The following is an 18912-nucleotide window of genomic DNA, read 5'->3' as shown; positions in this document are numbered from 1 at the left end:
GTGCATACTATATAAAAATGCAAGCATAGTGGATATATATAACTAAAAGCATTGAGAAAAACACATGCAATTCCTCATTAATTCAAATTATTTATCCTACAATTGGTAAAATAAGTAAGTAAGGGCCATATAATGCATATGTTTTATATATTTCCTCTGTTTATGGTGAGGTGGACCAGAATAACAAGTCACATTCACTTGCCTACAGAGCTAAAAGTAGAAGAGATTAAAATGAACAATGAAGGAAATGAATCAGCTTGGTACACAGGAGGGGACACATTCAAGAAACTAATTTTCAAGAACTTCCTCAGCTCTGTGAAAATGTCAAATCTGCATTTGACATCATGACATTTTACCTATAGGCTACTTTAGTGAAACAGAGACATACTCTGCCTTTCCACGCAAAGTAAGTGCTATACCTCCATTATATTAATAGTTCTGACCTCTTCAAACCACAGACATGTTAGAACAGTCTGTGATGTGATAGTTATTTCTTTTTATAGGTTTATTTATCAAAATTTAAAAAAAAAATACTTCATCCCCCCCCAAATTACTCTCTGTACGTTTTATTTACCACATTTAAGAGAATGTAAAAAGGTCAAGTCAAAGACTCTGCTACAGTGTTTAAAACAAATACAAAAAGAAAAAATACGCAGGCAAGGCAAACCAATAAGAAACAGCAATGTGCACTGAGGTCCTCCCTCAGTCTTCACCTTCTCAGTAAATGATGTTCCGTCCTTCCAATTGCTCAAGCCGAAGACCATAGTCATCCTCTATTCCTCTCCTCTCTTACTCTCCCTCCGTCTAGCCTCTCAATAAATCCTGCTAGTTCTATCTTCAAAATATAATCCCAATCTAACCACTTTTCTCCATCCCTACTGCTCACACCCTGTCCAAGCCACCACCGCCTCTCACCTGGATTACTGTAAAAGCCTCCCACCTGAGTCCCTTGCTTCCACCCTAGTCACCTTAGAGTTTACATTGCTATCAGAGTGGTCTCTTTAAAAGGGTAAATATCAAAGCACATGTATCTTCTGTTTCCCAACTTACTCAATGACCTTCCAAGCTTAACATGATCTGCTCCTACACTCTCTCATCCCATCATCTCTGTGACATCATTTTCTGCTCACCCATGGCTGATGTGACTCCACATAGACACACCAGGCATGCTGCCACCCACAACCTTTGCCTTTGCTCTCCCGTTATTGCTCTGGATTTCTGCATGGCTCATCCCCTCACCTTTGTTAGATCTTTGCTCAAATATCATCATTCCAAAGAGGACTTCTCTACCCATGTTCTTCAAAGCTGCAACCCCTCCCATGCTGGCACTCTCTGCAGTTGTGCAAATTTAGGATAAGGGCTTTAAGGTTTTGTTTGTTTATTAGAGAAATCTGTACGTTTTTTCTTTTTTTTTCCCTTCTCTAAAACACTTAGCACCAACTGACAATTCATATGTTTTACTACTTGTTTGCTCATTGTTGCCCTCATCATAATGGGAGCTCCAGGCAGGCATTAAAAAGGGTTAGTTACCTGCTGCTGCCCCAGTACCTACAACAACACCAGTCATGTGGCAGATGTGCAACTACTGTGAGCTGACAGAGAAAATAAACAAATTTCCCACTAACCAGATACAACTATGTTCCTCTATGCTGCATATATTGAGCCATTTATCAAGTTCACTGCAGAAAGATAACAGAACTAATGTAACATTCCTAAGAGGCAGTAATTTCCTAACCAACGTTCCAAGGCAAATGCTTTGGTTCTACACCTTTCTAAAGAATAACTGACTCATACAAGTGTCATTTGCCCAAGCTTTTTATTCAACCTAATGAGTATTCAAGGGATCAGCACTAAAAAAAAAAACAGAAATACACAACTACACAACCGCACAAAAGCTGGATTCCTTGTGGTTTCTTTCATCCGTCCAGAGCCACTCAAAATGCAATCATTATCTCATCAACTATCATTAATTATTCACTCACTTTAAAACTAATACAACCAGTGATAGGGATCATGTTGGACCGGAGGCAGGTCTAGATTGCAGTTCTGGACAGAGCAATGTGTGGAGGCCTGCACTATGAATTTTAGCTCCTGATTGACTGCAAGAACAAACCAGCAATCTCAAAAGGACTGACAGACCCTCTGAAGGAGGCAGACTGCTCCTGCAGGACCCAGGAGACACCCAAATACCATGAGTACCCCAACTGCAAAAGGGAGAAAAGGAGACCCTCTTCTACTGAACACATACCCACACTGGAGAAACTGAAGATCTTTTTTGTAGGAGAGGTTTCTGACTTTACCTGGAGCTGAGTCAAGTTAGAGAGTTGAGCAAAATATAGGCATGGAGGAAGCAGCAGAAAGGCCCTGGGAGCTTGCTGGGTCCCCTAGCTGCTCATTCCTGCCTGGTACCACAGGGATCCATTGGGAGGGTGGCCAGAGGAGCAGGGGGTAAAACTCCACAGGAAGAAGGAAGTCTCTAGCTGAACTTTGTAACAATTTGAATTGGGCAAGAAGTCTCCTGGCCATAACTCTGGGGGAGGGAGTAAATTGGGTATGTAGATTTCACAGATGGGGGAAGAACTAAAGCCCTATTCTCTCCAAGCTGGGACCATCAGGTAGGGCAGGGTTAGGTGTGTCTGAGCTCAGACTATCCTTGAGCAGGTCTTGCTGTGGCTGCTGTAGGGGATGGGGGTAAAATTCCCAGGTCCCTGGAGTTCTGCACCTAGGAAGATTATGGCTGCCTCTGCTGAGTCATGCTGTTGTCAGGAAAGTGGAAGAAAGCTGGTAGTCACAGGCCTCACTCAGCTCCCATGTAACTGAAGGGCTGTTTACAGTGGAAGACAAAGGGTATATAATCTTGGGGGTTCTAGGGCCCAGTCCCCGCCTATAGCTATAGTAGTGTGGGTCCCTCTCCACACTACTGTAGCTGATGCTTTCTGGAAAGCACCACTTCATGGCAGGAGGCCAACCAGCACAAGGCTAAGGACCCTCATGGAGCCCATTGCATCCTCCATCACCTTCACCAGAACAGGTGCTGGTAGCCACAGCTGAGAGACTCATAGATGGTTCACATCACAGGACTCTGTGCAGACAACCCCCAGTACCAATCCAGAGCTGGGTAGACTTGCTGTGTGGCTAGATCCAGAAGAGAGGCAACAATCACTGTGGTTCGGCTCACAGGAAGCCATATCCATAGGAAAAGGGGGAGACTACTACATCAAGGGAACACCCCATGGGACAAAAAAATCTGAACAACAGCCTTCAGCCCTAGACCTTCCCTCTGACAGAGCCTACCCAACGAGAAGGAACCAAAAAACCAACTCTGGCAATATGACAAAACAAGGCTCTTCAATAACCTTCCAAAAAATCACACTAGTTCACCAGCAAGGGATCCAAACCAAGAAATCCCTGATTTACCTAAGAAAATGATTCAGAGGTTAGTTATTAAGCTAATCAGGGAGAGACTAGAGAAAGGCAAAGCCCAAAGCAAGGAAATCCAAAAAATTATATAAGAAGTGAAGGGAGAAATATTAATAAAAACAGATAGCTTAAAGAAAAAAATATAAAAAAATTCAGAAAACTTTGGAGAAATTTTTAGAAATGTGAAATGCTCTGGAAAGTCTCAGCAACAGAATTGAAAAAGTAGAAGAAAGAAATTGAGAGCTCAAAGACAAAGTCCTCAAATTAACCCAATTCAACAAAAACAAAAAAGACTAAGAAAATATGAATGAAGCCTCCAAGAAGTCTGGGATTATGTTAAACAACCAACGCTAAGAATAATCAGTGTACCTGAGGGAGAAGAGAATTCTAAGAGCTTGGAAAACATATTTGAATGAATAATTGAGGAAAACTTCCCCGGCCTTGCAAGAGACCTAGCCATGCAAATGTAAAAAACACAAAGAACACCTGGAAAATTCATCACAAAAAGATCATCACCTAGGCACATTGTCATCAGGTTATCCAAAGATAAGACAAAGGGAACAATTAAACTACAGACCAATATCCTTGATGAACATAGATACTAAAATTCTTGACAAAATAATAGCTAACTGAATCTAACAACATATCAAAAATATAACCCACCATGATCAAGTGGGTTTCATACCAGGGATGTGGGGATGGTTTAACATACACAAGTCAATAAATGTAACACATCACATAAACAGAATTAAAAATAAAAATCACTTGAACACCAGTAAGCGGGGGAAAAAAATAATAAAATAAAAATCACATGACCGTCTAAATAGGTGCAGAAAAAGCATTCAATGAAATCCAGCATCGCTTTATGATGAAAACTCTCAGCAAAATCAGCATTCGAGGGACATACCTCAATGTAGTAAAAGCCATCTATGACAAACTCACAGCCAACATAATACTAAATGGGGAAAAGTTGAAATCATCCCTCTAAGAACTGGAATGAGACAAGAATGCCCACTGTCACCACTCCTCTTCAACATAGTACTGGAAGTCCTAGCCAGAGCAATAAAAAAGAAAAGAAAAGAAAAAAAGAAAGAAAGGAGGGAGAAAGGGAGGGAGGGAGGAAGAAAGGGCATCCAAGTTACTAAAAAGGAAGTCAGACTGTCACTGTTTGCTGGTGATACGTTTACCTTGAAAACCCTAAGGACTCCACTAGAAAGCTCCTAGAACTGATAAAAGAATTCAAAGTTTTCAGACACAAAATTAAGGTACACAAATCAGTAGCTCTTCTATACATCAACAGTGATCAGGCAGAGAATCAAATCAAGAACTCAACCCCTTTTACAATAGCTGCAAAAAAAAAGCCAAAACCAAAAACAAACAAACACAAAACTTAGGAATATACCTAACAAAGGAGTTGAAAAGCCTCTACAAGGTAAACAGCAAAACACTGCTTAAAGAAATCATGGATGACACAAACAAATGGAAACACATCCCATGCTCATGGATGGGTAGAATCAATATTGTGAAAATGGCCATACTGCCAAAAGCAATCTACAAACTCAATGCAATCCCCATCAGAATACCGCCATCATTCTTCACAGAACTAGAAAAAACAATTCTAAAATTAATATGGAACCAAAAAAGAGTCCACATAGCCAAAGCAAGACTAAGCAAAAGAACAAATCTGGAGACGTCGCACTACCTGATTTCAAACTATACTATAAGGCCATAGTCACCAAAACAGTGTGGGACTGGTATAAAAATAGGCATATAGACCAATGGAACAAAACAGAGAACCCAGAAATAAACCCCAATACTTACAGCCAACTGATCTCTGACAAAGCAAACAAAACATAAAGTGGGAAAAGCATACCCTTTTCAACAAATAGTAACATGTAGGAGAATGAAACTGAATCCTCATCTCTCACCTTATACAAAAACCAACTCAAGATGGATTAAGGACTTAAACCTAAGACCTGAAAATACAAAAAATTCTAGAAGATAACATTGAAAAACCCTTCTAGACACTGGCTTAGGCAAGGATTTCATTACCAAGAATCCAAAAGCAAAACAATAAAAACACAGATAAATAGCTGGGACCTAGTTAAACTAAAGTTTTTGTATGGCAATAGTAACAGCAGAGTAAAGAAACAACCCAAGAGTGGGAGAAAATCTTCACAATCTATACATCTGACAAAGGAATAATAGCCAGAATCTATAACAAACTCAAATCAGTAAGAAAAAAAAACCAATCCCATCAAAAAGTGGGCTAAGGACATGAATAGACAATTCTCAAAAAAATATATACAAATGGCCAACAAACATATGAAAAAATGCTCAACATCACTAATGATCAGAGAAATACAAATCAAAACCACAATGTGATACCACCTTACTCCTGCAAAACTGCCATAATAAAAAAATAAAAAAACAGTAGATGTTGGTGTGGATATGGTGAACAGGGAACACTTCTATACTGCTGGTGGGAATGTAAACTAGTACAGCCACTTTGGAAAACTGTGGAGAATTCCTTAAAGAACTAAAAGTAGGTCAGGCATCATGGCTCATGCCTGTAATCCCAACATTTTGGGAGGCTGAGGCAGGCGGATCACAAAGGTCAGGAGTTCAAGACCAGTCTGGCCAACATGGTGAAACCCCATCTCTACTAAAAGTACAAAACTTAGCTGGGCATGGTGGTGCATGCCTGTAATCCCAGCTACTAGGGAGACCGAGGCAGGAGAATTGCTTGAACCAGGACCTGGGAGGTGGAGGTTGCAGTGAGCCAAGATCACACCACTGCATTCTAGCCTGGGCTATAGAGCAAGACCTCATCTCAAAAAAACAAACAAATGAAAAACACCCTAAAAGTAGAACTACCATTTGATCCAGCAATCCCACTACTGGGTATCTACACAGAGGAAAAGACATCATTATTCAAAAAATATACTTGCATACACATGTTTACAGTAGCACAATTTTTTTTTGTCTCTGTTTCCCAGGCTGGAGTGCAATGGCACGAGCTCAGTTCACTGCAACCTCTACCTCCCGGGTTCAAGCAATTTTCCTGCCTCAGCCTCCTGAGTAGCTGGGATTAAAGGCATATACCAACACACCTCGCTAATTTTTGTATTTTCAGTAGAGATGGGTTTCACCATGTTGGTCAGGCTGGTCTCAAACTCCTGACCTCGTGATCTGCCTGCCTTGGCCTCCCAAAGTGCTGGGATTACAGGCATTAGCCACCATGCCCAGGCTACAGCAGCACAATCCTTAACTCCAAAATCGTGGAACTAACTCAAATACCCAAGAATCAATGAGTGGATAAAGAAATTGTGATGTGTACACACACATATTGTGATATGTACACATACATATATTACTGTGCAGCCATAAAAAGGAATGGATTCACAGCATTTGCAGAAACCTGGATGAGAATGGAGACTATCATTCTAAGTGATGTAACTCAAGAGTGGAAAACAAAGCATTGTATGTTCTCACTGATATGTGGGAGCTAAGTGATGAGAATGCAAAGACATAAGAATGATACAGTGGACTTTGGGGACTTCAGGGGAGAAGGGGGAGGGGGCAACCTACAAATATGGTGCATTATATATTGCTCGGGTGATGGATGCACCAAAATCTCACCAATCACCACTAAAGAACTTAGGTAACCAAATATCACCTGTACCCCAATAATTTATGGAAAAATAAATAAATTTGTCATGCTAAAAAATAAAACTAATGCAACCACAGTCAACAGCAATGCAAAAGCAATGCTGCTACTAGAATAAGCACATTGAGATCTAAAATTAATTTATTAGATTTTACTTTTGTGATGTTTCAAGAAGAAAAACCCTTGTAAAATTCTTCGCTAATGAAAAAAAAATACTCTTATTCTAAATTGGCATAGCCACATGTGAGATTTCATATATATATGTGTGTGTGTGTGTGTGTGTGTGTGTGTGTGTGTGTGTGTGTGTGTAATTGCATTTTAGGTTCTGGGGTACATGTAAAGAACATGCAGGATTGTTGCATAGGCACATACATGGCAATGTGGTTTGCTGCCTCCATCACCCTCATCTATATCTGGCATTTCTCCCCATGTAATCCCGTCCCAACTCCCTACCCGCCATTGTCCCTCCCCGAGTCCCCACCTCCTACAGACTTCAGTGTGTGATGCTCCCCTCCCTGTGTCCATGTGTTCTCATTGTTCAACACCAGCCTATGAGTGAGAACATGTGGAGATTTCTAATCTATTTGGTTTTAGTTTAGGCTAATAAAAGACAGTTGCTTATCATGGGAATGTTTAACAAGGAAAATTAGGGAATGTCCTATGTTCTGTGGAAACATTTAAAACAGGAGAATCATAAATCTGTGTACTTCATTCTGCTTATGAGCAGAGCATTGGATTCAGTCTCTAAATGTCATTCCAGAACCTTCCTTATACATTACACTATACAGGATGTTTTCCTTGAGGCAGGCAGGCTTCAATAGTGCAATAGGATTTAGAAGTGTTTATTTTAAATTATGTTATACTACTCACTTAGAGGACATATTTCATAGCACTAAGGAAAAACATTTCTCAGATCTTTCAAGAATCTGTATTATATCCACCAGTATTGTTTGTCAATGATTTCTCTTAATTATATAAGTATTGTTTATTCTACTATAAATTATAAGTTTAATAAGTAGTTCTGAGGCATCAGTAAATACTAATAAAAAATAAAGAAAAACATATTATGAGGTAAAAGAAATAAAGTCGTAATGTTGCTTGTAGATACTGATTCTCAGAGTTGCAGAGATTACATTTTCTTATTAGTAGTATTAATTAAATCCAAGGCTCGTTATTTCTTAAGGAGTAAAAGAAGAATTTTGGGGGGTTTTAGTTCCCTCTACTCCAATGATCTATTTCAGGTTCATCCTGATCATGTTAGAAAAACATTAGCAAAAATATTCTGTTCTAATGTGCTACTGAGAAATTAATTTAACAGTATCATTTTCAGCTGTTAGACACAGGTTATATAAAGAAAAAATGTAATGCTTAAACAATAGAATAGTAGGTTGAACAAAGAGTTCTCATCATCAAAGTCTTATTTCTAGTAAATCTATGGCACTTAAAGAGTTAAAGATTGAAATGAAAAAACTATACTTCTAAAAGGGCTGATACACAGAACTAAAACCATCCATATATGGTGAATATGAAAATAGTAGTATTCTACAAAGCTAAAAATATAACTCAGTGAAACAGTATACCAGGATTGTCAATACTCTTGTCACTAAACACAGAACCTACAATTCTCATACTTTGTCATTATATTACAGAAAAATTACAAAAAAAACCCTGTATTTTGAGATGACTAAGAAACAGATATGCATCAAAATCATGAAAACATGGCTTGAACATATTTCACTGTACCATTTCTTTAAGAGGGTCCATTTGAATTGAGCCTCAAATAATATACATCAACACATTCACAAAAATGTTAATTAGGAACCCTTCTTTCTCCTCATGTTTTCTTCCAGTTAAGGGAACTCAGTGTAACCCCAGCTACCCTATGCCTTACTCACTCCATCACTGGGAGGTGGAGTGACTGACCAATGATAGATTTGGGAAGAAGAACTAGGCATGTGCCTCAGTTTTGCCCTTCTTTTAGAAACAAGCCTACCCACATAAACCATGCATTTTTCCATTGGTTCCTCAGGTCATATATTTTCCCTCTGGACCCATTTTGTCAGTAACCTGTTGCCATAGCCTGAACTGGGATTTTAAAGATAACTTTTTAGCCCTCATATTAAGCTACAGCCTTCAACTTAGGCATTTTCAATAATAAAAGTGATATTTTGACTGCCAAGTTTACTCTTTTGGGAGCTTCCTGGAAAACAGAATGCCTAGCAACAGGTAACCCCCACTTTCAGGAACTTGTCCTAAGGAGCTAATCCTGAACAAGAAACACTCTTTTAGCAATTCACAAAGATGTTCACTTCTACACTACTAATAATAAACTGCCAAAATCTAAATACATACATTGAGTATAAATCAACTGATAAATCCACATGACAGACTATCATACAACTGTGAAAAGAATTACTTATAAAAACTGTGTAATAGTATGGGGAAATGCTTTTAAAATAATGTCAGAATTAAAATGAAGATAGAATGAAACCTAAAATTCTTTGCAAGTCTACATGTCCTACCTGCCCTGATTCTTGACTTCCTTTTTGAAATGTTTCTGCTATTCTCCAGCTATGCTTGCTTTCATTCCATTTCACGGAGAAGCTAAGCTTCTGGGCTCACTGTTTACTGACAAGCTCCTTCTTATTTGTGTCTCTGCTTCAATGCCATCTCCTCTGGGAAGATATATCTGATCACCCTATCTATCACATCCTACCCTATAGTCTTTCCACTTCGCCTTATTTTATGTCTTGTACTTATCACCGTCTGATATTTTTGTTTACTTACTTGCCTTTCTATACCCAGCAGAATGTGGGATCCATGAGAATAAGGCCATGTCCCAGCATTTAGAGCAGGGCTTAACACATAGTAGGCCCTCACCAAATATTCATTTGAATGACCAATAAAGACTTAATATGTATAAATTAAACACATGAAATAATTTGTATAAGTTAAAAACATAAACATTATATAAAGAAGGAATTTTAGAGGGCAATAGTAATTATGTGACAATAATTTTAATGGGAGGAAGATCATGCCAAACCACACAGGCCATAAAGCCAGGGCTACCGATGTGGGACAGATGCGGTAATGGAGAATTAGGAAAGGTGGACTTCTGCTCCCAATCCCACCTCAACTAGAGTAGTGCTGCTTGTTCCTTATTTTCTACATTGGGCTTCCATCGAAAATTCATCTAGTAAATGGTTTCGTGGCTTTAAAATGTTTAAAAACAGTACATTAGTGCTTCATCAATATGACTGTACTATTAAAGATGTGAGGAACAAAAAAGAAAAATCAATTAACTGGGTATAAATTATAATAAAGAGAATGAATTATGAGGAGAAATTAGGAAGAAAAAGAGATTTAGGTCCCTTACCCCAACAAAAAAAGAAAACTACACCAAACTTTCCTAAAATAAAGGTATGGCAAAGAGCTAGAAATAACCAGAAAACCAAGCAAAACAAAACACAAAACAAAGGAACCAAAGCTTATTCACATATGTAATCTATACTGAAAACTTTAGAATATGTACAGGTTGAGCCAGGTTGAATGAGATTCCCTAATCAAAAAATCCAAGATCTGAAATGCTCCAAAATCTGAAACTTTTTGAGCGTTGATGTGACGGTGAAGATGACGTCATTAACGCTGCAGAAGTGCCTATGGACATATGGTGAACGTGTATGATGCGCTTACGGAAGAACCAGAGCAAGTGTGCATTCATAACATAACAAGACATCATGCCAGTTTATGTTAGGTTGGTGCAAAAGTAATTGTGGTTTTTGCCATTGCTTTTGATGGCAAACACCGTAATTACTTTTGCACCAACCTAACAAAGTCAAAGAGAGACTTCTAAGACAAAAACTCTTATTAATGAGGCAGATGACTCTGGAGGAAACATTTTAAAAACCCGTCAAGCAGAAAATCCCTTTATCCTTAGAGGACCTACTTCCTGGTCCCTCAACTGTTTTTGATGTTTCTTCTCAACTAAAAAAAAATAAAATAAAATGCAGTATATAGTAACCTTTTGAAAGGCTGAAAACACTGCATCATAAGTAGTGACTGAAACCCTGCAATTTTCTTTGTTGCTGTTTTTCAACAGCTGATACAGGTATTTGGGTGATGTTACTGTGCTGCTTGGTTACCTTGAACCCATTATTTTTTCAATGTCTTAATGATAGGTCAATGTTTTTTTTGTTTGTTTTTGTTTTTTTACTGTTAAGTACTTAGGTGTGAATAAGTACGGGAGAATAATTGACTATTGGTAACATATAGATTCAGAGTTAGGAATGATGGTGATACCATAGAACTACTGGTCCATGTGGGTGGTGGGGATAGTGATATCTTTGCTTTCTGATGGTTCAATGTGCACAAACTTTGTTTAATACACAAAATTACTTAAAATATTACATAAAATTCCCTTCAGGTGATGTATATAAAGTGATAATGAAATATCAATGACTTTCGTGTTTAGACTTGAGTCCCATCCCCAAGATATCTCATTATGAATATGCAAATATTCCAAAATCCAAAAAATCTTAAATCTGAAACACTTCTGGTCCCAAGCATGGTGAATAAGGAATACTCATCCTGTACTTACAAGTAAAATGCATTACCGAAAACTCAGTGTGCCATACCTGGCCAGAGTCTCCAGTACAATATTCAGTAATATCACACTCGTTCACAGCATCTCGACATTCATACCCTCGTGGCTGAAACTGCAAACCAAAATTGAATATTAAGAGTTAGGATTACATAATATTTCAGAGAGTTATTATAACATTCTTAGACTCACCAACAATGCCTGTACTCTCACATAATTATCACCAAACTCTTTTTAAGAATTAGCAAGATAGAACACCCTATTGCAGAATAGAAACAAGGACCAGATGCTACCCTCTATACTAAAGATGAATCATCAACCAAAGCTTTAAATGTTCAGATTTCAAAACCCACTGTCTCAGAGAACTATTTTCAGAAAACAGTGTGATGAAAATCGCCTAAAGAAGAAATTCTGGTTTGGCTTAAGACAAAATAGCAAAACACTATAATATAAACATTTAAGACCTCTCTGAAGAATTCATATATATATACAACTTTCATTAAATAACCTACTAGCATAGATATTAAACTTGTCTTTGCTAAATATAGACAATCAAATTTTAATAAATTCATATGAATTACCTTTAGTAACCCCAGGGAGTGCCTGTTCTATACAAACTATTTTACTTGAGGGTGTGGGTAAAAGGTGAAGGAAAGAGCCCATTACCCTCAAGCAATTTATAATCTGGTTGGGAAAAGGAAGCAAGGAGAAAGTAAACTAGAATCTTCTAAATACCATAATGCATAATGCCCTTTAACATTGAGAAAATAATAAAATTATGTAACTCTATGGTTATAAGGAATATTAGAGGTTGTGTACATGAGAAAAGGGAAGATTAAAATGACTTTTCAAAACTAACTGGTGGTCTCTGTAGATGGAAGACTGTATATGTCCACACACCCAAACTGTGTACATATACATATGAGGAAGCATTCATATGTTACTTTCCTGTCTCACTTTCTTGCCTTTAGAGGGGATTTAAAAAGCCCAATGGGAAAATATGAGCACCAGCTTTTATGTTCGAGTCTAAAATAAATTAGGGTAAGTTTTGAAGAAAAATGTTATAAGTAGGCCATATTATTAAAAAGATCACAGAAATTGGCCCTCCTCTGCAAAACAATTTAACTTGGATTTCATCTGTGTTAGTAGGGCAACTCTTTTGGAAGGAGTTTAGGTAATTTTATTAATGAGGCATTGGAGGATAAGATGGTTGGTAGTGAATAACAGGAGAGATAAATGTGCGGCCCACAGGATTTGAGACTTATTGATTCTACAAAACTATCGGGCTAATATGCACACTGCACCCAAGAAATTTGTAAGAAGCTATTCAAATGCTCAGTGTACACGCTGAGATGTCTGAATAATCTGTCAATTACAAGAAAGATGAAACTGTCAGAAAACTCACAAGACATGAGGTATTGTTACAGCAGGGCCCATCACTGCAGTGAGCCCCGTTGGAGAGGGAACATTTCTTACAGCACAATCCATAGCATTCCTAGAAAAAACACTTCATGTGAGTAAGCAAAGAGCCTTACCTGCTGGCCATTCATATTCTCTCCATACGTGGCATGCATATTCTAAATGAGTACATTTATACAGTAGTAAGCAAATATTCTGGGAAAGAATTAATCACTTTAAACAAGGATAGATTCCTTCCTGCCATACTTCTCAGCAAAGTAAGATCTTCTATGAAAGGACTTCAATACCAAAGAGAAAGCTTATATTTTTAGCAGGCAACTGTCCTCTGATTAGCTCCACTACATTCTAATACTCAATCTATTTTATAAAGATAAAAATAATATACAACATGGAAAGAATGTTTTATGATTTGGTACAACTTAGATGAATATGAGCTATAAATTTTTAAGAGGTAGGGAATTTAATTAGAAGAATCCATTAGGTTTTCTCAGACAAGGCCATATAACTAATTCTAATGGGTCTGAGCTGAATTAAGCACTGATCAGAGAGATGAGAAAGAAAAGCACTAAGACCTCAATGAATGTGCTGCCCTCTCACAAACGCTATTCCTGTTTGCACCAAGTAAGATCTATGCTGTAAGTAGAGAAGGTTTCTTATACCTACCACATGAAAACCACAATCACACTCCTCTCCAGCTTCCACATATCCATTTCCACATTCCGTGGGCTCAAATAACTAAAGAGATTAGAGAGAGAAGGGAAAAATGTTTCAATTTATCACAGAAAAATCAACATACCAACCAGGCCACAGACAAGGGGCCCTAAAATCAGCTACCATGTGATATTCTTCTATGATCTCTTGCTAAGGCATCTTATAAATAATGACTGTGTGGGAAATACTGTTCATTTATTAATAACACTTAAAAATATATATCTGAAATGGGGCAATGTCTCTTGGGGAATTCTCTTGCTGTGGCTCCAGAGATGACCTCTAGCATTAGAGTTACTTTTTATGGAGATAACCTGTCTAGAGGAATAGATCACTTTTCATATTTGCTAAAGGAGCTAAAACGCATTGCTAATAAGACTCACAGATACCTAATTTGCTGATTTGTCTCAAGACAGCTAAGAAGCCATAAAAACTGTCAAAAAGATAAATATGCTTCAGTCATAGCCAAATGTGATACTTACAATCAAGTAAATGCAAGTAAACTTAGATGAAAAATATGTTGTTAGAAATCCAAGCCCATCATTCTCACTGAAAAGAAATCTCAAGTGTCTGAAAGCATAAGACACATGTATGGATATATAGAAATCTCTTAGTCGTTCCTAGGGCAATAGAGGAGTACAGTTTCTAGAATAATCTACTCTACTGAACTTGCTTGCCAGATAAACTATATCATAGAGCAACTGTAAAGGTAGTTGACTGTTTAAGAAAAGCATGTGTACTTCCGGGGGTGGCAGGGAGTGGGGCAGGATTTCTCATTACACCTTAAATGAAAGCTGGAGCAGCACATTCCAACCCAAATGCTCTGAGCCCTGAATATGAGAGGGACTAACAGGCTCCATCCCCAGCAGCTGAACACACCTCAAGGAAGGGTTGCCTTCCTCTAAATTCACCTGAGAAAGAACTGATCCTCCTTCCACTTTCAGAAAGGCAAAACTATTATGAGAAGCAAAGGTTTCCAGACTACTTGGGTATGACTCTCCTTGTGGAAAAGTCCTATGAGTAAAAGCATCACTGAGCATCTCTGTGTTATTTTGATCAGGAGGCAAGAGAAAATCAAAAAAATAAGGACTGATTAGAACATGGACAGCACTTCATACCAGGCTCCCCGTTCTTTCTTTCTTAGGACTTTGCCTTCATCCTGAGATGGGTCACGATCTCCAACCATGTGGAAAACATGGCAGTGAGGAAGAGTTCCGAAGCACAGAAAATATGCACACATATAATATAAAAATACACACACACACAACACATGCATATACATACATTCAAAACACTTAGGGTAAAGTCGGTTCTTTGATATATACATATAAACTATTCCACTGGAATCCATAGTTGTTTATTAACCATTGTTCTATGTAGTTTAAAAAAACATAATTCCATATTTACTAACTTTAAAAATAGATGATTTATAGTTATTTTTATTTCATTTCCAAGTTATTGGAATACTTTTCTCCTAACTCTTAGGCAATTTCAGAAATCCACTGATGGACCCTTATGCATATGCTAGAAACCTGAACCTTTCCAAACAAGTGAGAGTTGTTTCCTTGGGCATGATGCTTATAATTAGCTGGTAAGCTGCAAGGTGGGTAAAATTAGCCATCTACACTTCAATTCAAAAATGCCAGCAGATCACATGCTTTCATTATTACTTATTTCACCCATTTTGAACACTTTGAAGCTTTTGGGTTTCTCTTGCAGAGAGATCAACGCTATGAAAGGCAGGCAACTAACTTTAACTATGCAAGGTCACTTTAAAAGTCCTGTTTCTTTTTCCACAGCCATACTGAGATTTTACACAGATGCCAGGCTTTAAGCGATCATCTCCTGACTACAGTAGTTGTCATTTAATTATGGGTTAGTGAATTAATTATCCTGTCAGTTACCACATTAGTTACTGATTTTGTTTTAAAAAGGTTGACATTATTTTGATGACATTATTTTGCTGTCAAATGTGTTTTCCACAAACATAAAAAACACTTCTGAAAATGTTCAGTTTTTTGAATTAAGACTATGTGAATAAAGGATTGTGACACTGTATACACAAAATTTGATGAAATGCCAATTATGTGGCCCTCTCCAGGTAAACAGACAATACATTATAAATACATATGTGTATTTGGCCAAGTACAGTGGCTCACATCTGTAATTCCAGCACTTTGGAAAGCCAAGACAGGTGGATCACAAGGTCAGGAGATAGAAACCAATCTGGCCAACACGGTGAAACCCCGTCTCTACTAAAATACAAAAAATTAGCTGGGCATGGTGGCAGACACCTGTAGTCCCAGCCACTTGGGAGGCTGAGGCAGGAGAATAGCTTGAACCTGGGAGGTGGAGGTTGCAGTGGGCCAAGATTGTGCCACTGCACTCCAGCCTGGCGAAAAAGTGAAACTCTGTCTCAAAAACAAACAAACAAACAAAACACATATGTGTATTTATGGTATCCATAAATACCTTGGGTAATTTTTTTGGCTGGTGGATATTCATAGGGAACTAATGTTTCAGGAGGACAAATCATTAAAAAAAAAAAAAAAAAGACGAAATTAGTTAGGCCCTGACATGGTTTGGCTCTGTGTCCCCACTCAAATCTCATCTTGAGTTCTAATCCCTACTGTTGAGGGAGGGACCCACCTGGTGGAAGGTGACTGAATCATGGGGGTGGTTTCCCCCATGCAGTTCTCATGAGAGTGAGTGAGTCTCACTAGAGCTGATGGTTTTAAAGTGTGGCACTTTCTCATGCTCTTTCTCTCTCTCTCTGGCCACCTTGTGAAGAAGGTACCTGCTTCCCCTTTACCTTCTACCATGATTCTAAGTTTCCTGAGGCCTCCCCAGCCATGTGGAACTGTGAGTCAGTTAAAACTCTTCTGTCTAAAAATTGCCCAGTTTGAGGTAGTATCTTTATAGTAGGGTGAAAATGAACTAATATTTGTCCCTAGAAAGAATGTCAAGGAGAAATGGAATTTTTATCAGAGAAATTGGTTAAAATAATATTTTATCTTAATTTAACCCACCATCTCTTAGCAGCAGAGTGAAAACCTTAACATGAAAATCTCAAAGACACTATAATTGAAGGACTGTTTACTTTTTGGAAGGGAGGATTTGGGAGTTCTAGCTAGTACTGAAAAACTAGAAACAGAGAACACTGAATCTATGGTTTTGTCATTCATTTAAACAGGACTCAATTTTTAACATGATAAGGCCTTATATAACTAAATATTAATCTGATTGACAAAAATACCTGCCTTCCAAGACAGGCATTGATATCCAGTACTATTCCATTGTAAAACACTAGAGAAATAATATACTTTCTTAGTACATTTTCTAAGTTACTAACCTTTGTTGGCCTGTTGAAAAGGCAAGCTCCACCCCCTCTCTGTAAAAAGTCTCTATATTCCAAAATGCTGCACTTTGAAAATTTTCGAGAATGGGACACCCTGAGGAAACAAAGAATGAACTGTGTAAATAATTTACCAAAAGCAATCATCAGAGAAGAAAATTAGAACCCCTAAATTGGAACAAAATGTTCACTTTGGATCCAAATGCATCTACACAAATTTTGATAAGGCACTTATGTTCAAATTACAACTTAAGTATGTGCGGTTGAGTTTGCAGAGATAAAAATTCAAAGAAAATCAAAGATTTGGGGGCTATGTTAAAACCTCCCCAGCAAAAAAAAAAAGCCCTTTTGTGACCAGGCTAGAAATAGTTTTTAAAAAGCTCATTATAAAACCTCTTCACATAGGCTGTATTTTAAAGTTTGTTAATTTTTATTGGCTATGTCCCATTAAAGTCAAGCATTTTCTTTTTTTTTTTGCCTCTGTTCTAAATAAAAAGAGCTCATGAACCTACTAGGGCCAGTTTATTGAAGACTATATCATGCAGGCCAACAATGCAATTCATGTAAACAAGGAAACCCTAAAGAGCTGTGTTAGATCATACTTGTATATGTATATATGTTTTCAGCATGCATATGCACAGTGACAAGAGAATTGGGATAAGCTCCCATGAATAATAGCTCTTTATTCTCAATTTCAAATACTATTTGGTGATATTCATTATTAAGCAGGAATAGAAAATAAGCCTCTCTGTGAATTACTTAATCAAATTTAACACCTCTGTGTCAGAACACAGGGGAATATTATACACATGGTTGTGGTTAAGCTGAATCACACACACACACACACACACACACACACACACACCTATTCCTCAGGAATACAGTGTGTGTGAATATAACAGTGCTTGACTTGGGAGTGACAGGCCACTTATTCTAGGAAGTAATTCAGTAATTTTATGCTTTCTGATGTAGGAAGGTAGTTTATAAAGTAGGTAAAACCTGCCACTGTTGAGAGGAACCTCTTAGAAAAACTATATAGAAATGTATTCTTGAGAAAATATATATTAACTTTAAAACATTTTATTATAATATCTCCTATGAAGAATCACTGTAAAAAACTCATAGAGATTAATTTAGAAGACAGAAGACATATCCCTATAGAACCAATATTATAGGCATTACCTTCTTATGGTACTCCCCAGAAAAGCCTGCTTAAGCTATAAATTACTAAACTATGGAGTAATAGTAAGGGAACCGTGGAAGTTAAGGGTTTCACATTTAGACTCCATTTCTAGAACTGCATTCTAAAGTAGCAAGGATAATGAACAACTGTGCAAACCCTCATGCCCACATTCTTCCCACCCTGGACTCCTAGGCAGGGCTGGTGAAAGAATAATAAACGGGCTCTGTCCAAGTAGGTCAGGGCCTCTGGCAATCAGGGCTCAGAGGAATGGAGGTAGGACTAGAAATGGTTGGTGTGTTGAGCTGGTGTCTGGCGGCAAAGAAAGCAAGAGAGGCACATGGGTGAGGAAACCTCTCCCCTCTACTAGGAGTAGTCTATGGTTTAGGGGGTCTGGGGGTAGTGGCTCCCATGGGGCAGGGGTCCCTATGAAAGAGGGCAATGTTTCCAGGCCTTGGTTCACTGAAGCAACACCAGTCTGGGGAAGCTGCGCTAGTTCCCAAAGTATTCACAAAAGAAAAGTGAGGGAATGTTCAAATGCCTATCACTAGAAGATGACC

At 38.0% G+C, this 18912-nt stretch overlaps 1 protein-coding gene across 9 annotated transcripts in view; it reads right to left on the bottom strand.

Moving 5' to 3' along the window:
• The window catches only part of ADAM23 (ADAM metallopeptidase domain 23), a 200991-nt gene that overhangs the window by 63724 nt on the left and 118355 nt on the right, over positions 1–18912 (bottom strand). For all 9 annotated transcript variants that reach the window (XR_013519073.1, XM_054257820.2, XM_078328302.1 and 6 more), the window contains exons 15-18: positions 17170–17269; positions 13773–13844; positions 13096–13185; positions 11725–11805 (exon numbers count right to left, since the gene is read on the bottom strand). Coding sequence is in view for 8 of the 9 variants with exons in the window: in XM_054257820.2 (XP_054113795.1) it covers positions 11725–11805; positions 13096–13185; positions 13773–13844; positions 17170–17269 (343 nt within the window). In the remaining variant the exon portion in view is untranslated. The remainder of the gene's footprint in view (positions 1–11724; positions 11806–13095; positions 13186–13772; positions 13845–17169; positions 17270–18912) is intronic.

This window comes from Callithrix jacchus, chromosome 6 (assembly GCF_049354715.1).
Source record: "Callithrix jacchus isolate 240 chromosome 6, calJac240_pri, whole genome shotgun sequence".
In the NCBI taxonomy this organism is placed as follows: Eukaryota; Metazoa; Chordata; class Mammalia; order Primates; family Cebidae; genus Callithrix; species Callithrix jacchus.
Note: the sequence above shows the minus strand (reverse complement) of the source record. Positions and strands in the feature narration are given on the sequence as shown.